General features: G+C 36.8%; 1 protein-coding gene across 1 annotated transcript; it reads right to left on the reverse strand.

Moving 5' to 3' along the window:
• LOC135470987 (neuronal acetylcholine receptor subunit alpha-10-like) lies at positions 1-5,223 on the reverse strand. The gene is made up of 6 exons (XM_064750036.1): positions 5,184-5,223; positions 2,709-2,872; positions 2,182-2,226; positions 1,832-1,941; positions 956-1,485; positions 1-407 (listed from the first exon to the last, which is right to left on the reverse strand). Exons 1-6 carry the CDS (start codon positions 5,221-5,223, stop codon positions 1-3), a joined length of 1,296 nt encoding a protein of 431 aa, XP_064606106.1.
• Positions 5,224-5,464: the final 241 nt, after the last annotated feature.

Genomic DNA, 5,464 nt, shown 5'->3' on the forward strand with positions numbered 1-5,464 from the left:
TTACAGTCTGGGAACAGAGAGAATGGCCACAATAACAATAAATAAAAGGATGGTAATTGCCAGGAAGAGCCAGAAGGCAATCACATCAATCTTATCTACCACATCTCGTGCCTTAGGATTGATGAAACTGGTGTAGTAGTCTCGCATCACTGGGCCCTTGTCCGCATCCTCACGTACGGCGTATGGGGCGCCATGTCCAGTGTTTTTGTCCGCTTCGCTACATGCATTATTGACAAACGCCAATGACCCCTTTCTCTCCTGCTTAATAGGACCTTTGCGTGATCGGATGAAATCTAAGGAGAAGAAGCGCCTTCGCCGACCATCTTCATTGTAAGCATAGTGTAGAACCACGGCTGACAGGAAGGTAGACATTGTTCCCAGCGCCAAGATCAGAACCATGTACACAGCTGTAAAGTGACAGAAATCAAGACCATTATACGAGATGGTCACTATCATATGTAAATGATACAAACAGAGAGAATTTCATATAGAGGGGTTGCGCGTGACGTCATCGCCTTCGCAGAACAATAGACAGGTAGCCATATTGGAGTAATGTTAATATGAGCTGCTATAGCCAGACTACTCCGATATGGCTACCAGAAGTAGGTCATGCAACCCCTCTATACACATAAAACTTAAATAAAACTTAAGGACGCGACGATTGAATCGATAATTACGTAATCAAGTTAACTGTGTTGGAGAGAAGAATTTTAAAATTTGTGGAAAAGTTGCTTTACCTAAATATACTTTTAAAACATACATGTATACTGATGGATCTTTGATTTAAGCGTTTGTAAGGGGAAAAGGGGAAGTAGTTAGATTTTACAGATAGATATAGGGACCTACTAAAAATAAAACAAAGCAGTTTGGCAGCCAAAGGGAAACAATGCAATTTGTCGATAGCATATGACAAGTTTTTTTTCACATTTGGAAATACATGTAGTTATGTGCTAACCTAAAATAGAGACACTTGTTGATATCGTGGGCATGTTTTCGTTGATAATTGACAGGAATACGGCGTATGCCAGGAGAACCGTAATAGCCAGGGACATCTTCTCCCCAGCTTCCGGCGGAAGTACAAACACCAAAACGTTGAGGATCGACAAGATGAGGACGGGTAATACTGTGTTGATCACGTGGTACGCTGCTCTTCGTTTCAAGAAAAGCTTGGCCTTCAGGAAACTGTACGGGGCCTCGAACATGATGCTTGCATTTTGCACAGTGTTATTGGCCAGTTCCCACTCACCATTTTCAGTGAAGAGTGTCAAGTCTGCTTTAGGTAGGATAGACACAAGCTGTACCTGTTTAGCAGGATTCATCCACATGGAGAACTCGATATCACAGGACTGTGTGTCAAATGGGTACTTAGAGACAGCTATTGAGCACTGTGTCTCTAACACAGAGCCAGGAAACCACAATGTACTCCCATCATTAAACAGCCGAATCAGGTAATCGTCGGAACCCATGAAATTGTGACCACTGGCCCTGCTCATGCAATATACGTAAAAAATATGAAGCTTATTAAGTTAATAGATCAAAAAAGTTGTTCAGTTTTGTTTGTTTTTTTGTTGTTTTTTTTTTTTGGTAACACACTGTTTTAGGTAAAATTAAGCTTTTTAAGACAAAAGTACTTCCAATTTCATTTGACTTTTTCACTTACGATCTCCAGTAAGTATGGTATGCTCTATGAAATTTGATCGACCGTAAAACACATGTACGTCAGACTGCTTCTCTCGACGCAAAAGCTACAATATATTAGATATCGGAAGAATTAAAGCACTTCGTGTAAAGCTGACTGAAGGTCTAAACGTTTCATCAAAAAGACAGTTACCCATTGTAAACTACAATGTCTGGAATCCAAACCTGGCTGGGCAGAAGCAAGATATCTTCTATGCCACCAAAGTCCTCTTTACGCCATGTTAAAAGCTCGTTTTTCCATGTCTGTGGCGAAAAGAGTCAGTAAATTGTCCGACAGTTAAGAAGACGTATATTTCCTCAGTCATAATATCACATTGAGGCATATTACAGATTAAATTTCAATCCACTTATTCTGTTTGTCATATGGCGCTTAGTTAAGCTTTCAAAATGATAATCTTACCTGTGCACTTTCTTTGTTTGATTGGTATACTTCAATAGTTTATGCTACTAGTTAATCATGAGTATTAAGCAATTGGTTCTTACCATTCCAAGACTGGCTGTCGTTGTTAAAACTTGATTTTTCGAGTCCTAAACATAAAACGTTAACATATTACATACACAATAGTATTTCAATCAAACATATGTCATTTGTATTACCACTAATCCTTGTGTACCAGGAGTAACCATAAGGAATGAATTCAGTCGTATTACGAATCGGGCAAGTCATGGCACTTTCTGAGAAAGTAATTTGACTGAACACTTAGAGTTAACTGCGATATTAATGAGTTTGAATTTCTACCTTTGAAACCGTGACCATGCAGGATGTTTATCTGTACTTTGAGAAATTTCCGTTCGCCCATTTTTATATGGTATATTTACTGTGTTACAATACTCTGAGGCCAGTTGTTCAAAACCGTATTAAAGTTAAGCCAGACTTTAATCTTAATACTAGTCTTGGCCTAATTCAAAACTAATGGCACTTCGAACAACTGAGACCATATTATAACATTCGTTTTTATCTTCTGAACGTAAAATGAAAAATACTGTAGTAAACAGCTTTTTACACGTACTAGTTGTTGAATGGAGTATAAAGTGAAGTTTACATAAACAAAGACAATTTGGGACTGGTCGACAACTGGTCGTATCTGATTGCTGTAGTTTACAAAGAGGGACGTCCGCAAAGCATCCTCATCTCTGAACGTGGCTGATTGGATGAAACATGGACACAGGCAAACTGAAACGAAGAGAAGAAAAACGAGTAATACCACAAATATGTTATTCCGTAGTTTCTTAATGTACTTTAATGTAGATGCACTACATTTTAATTACTTAGTGATTACGGTGCACGTTTAGCTGTTGAACATTTAAACCTTCATGATTTGTGATTCTTTTTGAAAGAATGATCGCATGGGTTTAATATTTTTAACAAGTAAAATGTACTTGGAGAAGAAAAAAGTCATAAGGCATAGGGCATGGATTCTTGTAAATTCAAGTTCAAGTCAGTATGTTGAACATGTATATAGGCCTGATAATGTTTAAATTTAGCAACGTTGCTTTTAGTCGTCTTGATAAAAACGTCTAATTTCTAGTTGACCAATTATGACACAATAGATACACTAAAAAATTAATCTGTAAAAGTTAACAGAAAATCTATTATCTGAATAATGCTAGAATGTATTCTGTTATTGCAGCACGTTTAATGTAATAAAACATATTCTATTAATTCACATTCTATTAGATTAACAGGATATTATGATGAAAGTGACAAAATATTGTGTTACAACAACAGAATACATTCTATCATCACTCAGACAACATACTTTCGTTGAATTTAACATATTAATTTTTTGAGTGTACCTACTTTCATACTTTCCTAATAGGTTTGATTTAATGTTCATTTTGTCACACACCTGTGTATATGCCGCGCCCATAGCACGAAAGTAGAAGGAAAAAATAAACAGACTTTGTACACAAATCATATGACATTCAGGCTCATATGTATGTCAGATGTATATACACGCATATGCTCTGGTTGAACAATTCATCCAGGTGCATGTACAATGCAAATATTGAGATTTTCACCCAACTGATTTAAGTATCATGCAAGAAAGTTTAACATATGTTGAAAAGGAATGAAGGATTCTGACATTATGCTACATGGGCATATATATAACATTGCGGCCGTGTCGGGCAGAGAACACAAACGCATAGTTCAGCGTATTAAATGTGATAATATTTGAATTTTGTAAGCCTACTGTAGAATCTAAGTCTAAATCATTCCGCAAATCTTGAGGAATCAATTAATCGATGGTTAGTTATGTTTAAACGTTAGGGCCATTGTACCCCAACCACAGACTATATTAGGAATGTTTAACTATTTAAACAGCAATAGGAAAAATAGATTTACACTAGATGCGTGACAGTCTTTGTTGTTTTCACCTATAACGCATTTGCATCGGATGAGCTGTGTGTTTGCACATAGATCAAACATTAATTATTAATGTAAACTAATCGTTCGAGTAAAGGAAAATTATGCGTCACGGCAGCATTGCCGTTTGTTCTGATCAAACACAATTACTAGCTATAATTGAAAAGGCATGTCTCAGATCTAAAGTAAACGCTTCACTTACCAACGATGAAAACTAACAAGCAGCCAAATGTGTGGACCGCTTGTTTACATTTCTCTTGAAACCTAGGTGACGCAAGCCTTTATCTTTTGTTTTAGACACCAGTCGTTGTGTAATATGAACAATACTAGAACAATTGTCATGCTGGATGAACGTGGGCAGAAACGTCATTATTTTGGGAGTGGGAGGGGGGGGGGGTATCGTAATATCCATCAGATAAACGACCATTTGCATACACGGGCCTTGTTGATGCTTCCCTGTCGTACATTCTCTCTGTGAATCTTATATGCACTCTCTCCTGCAGGGCTTATCTATGGAACTGAGAGAAGTTTTTTACACCAAGGATAGAGTATGCATACTATTGTTAGGTTAACGGAGTGTATAGTTAATAAATGTGTAATATAATGGACACTGAGAATGGCTTGAATGCCATCAAAATGTCTTTTGTTACAACTTGAATGAGAATTAATTGTATGGATCGCAGTTGTAAGTTGTAACAGTTTTAATGTTTTCTAACATCTTTGAACACAGATTAAACGCCTGGCTTGGGAAGCCAAACTAAAGTGACAGCACGAGGACTGATATACTGATATAAAGTATACAGATAATTGACGATTTATCGCCCTCGTGTTTCTTTTCAATGTTTTCTTCGTCGATGATAAACTAGAAGGATTTAGCACAATTTTCCGAAGCTAAAATATCAGTTCAATGAATGAAAAGCAATAAGCAAAAGTCCTCTGTAACATACAGCATTTAACTTTCTAACAACGGAATTGTCTTTTTAAAAACAAATGCATGTAAAGTACACCACATCTGTAAAGAGAATATAGCATATTGTCGTACACTTTTATGACGAACAAGAGCAGAAAAAATTCATAGAGGAATGTGTGAATTGTCACAATATTGGCTTGTACATACCTGTCAGAAGAAGCCCAAGGTGAACGTTTCTAGGGAACATATTTCGATCACAGGATCAGACGGCTATATTTTACTTGAAAGTGTTTTTCATACAATTATTTCGAGTGACACAACAAGAATTTCAAGCTTCATAAGGATTCCGCATGCTTGAGTTTTCTTTGATTAGTCCTACACGTGCATAAATCCTTCACAAGAATGCAAAAAGTTATCTCAAAATCCAGAAATATACCAGCGGGTGTGTTGTGACAAAGTCTTCAAAAGATAAATTATGTACTGTAGTG

This window comes from Liolophura sinensis, chromosome 7 (genome assembly GCF_032854445.1).
Source record: "Liolophura sinensis isolate JHLJ2023 chromosome 7, CUHK_Ljap_v2, whole genome shotgun sequence".
Lineage (NCBI taxonomy): Eukaryota > Metazoa > Mollusca > Polyplacophora > Chitonida > Chitonidae > Liolophura > Liolophura sinensis.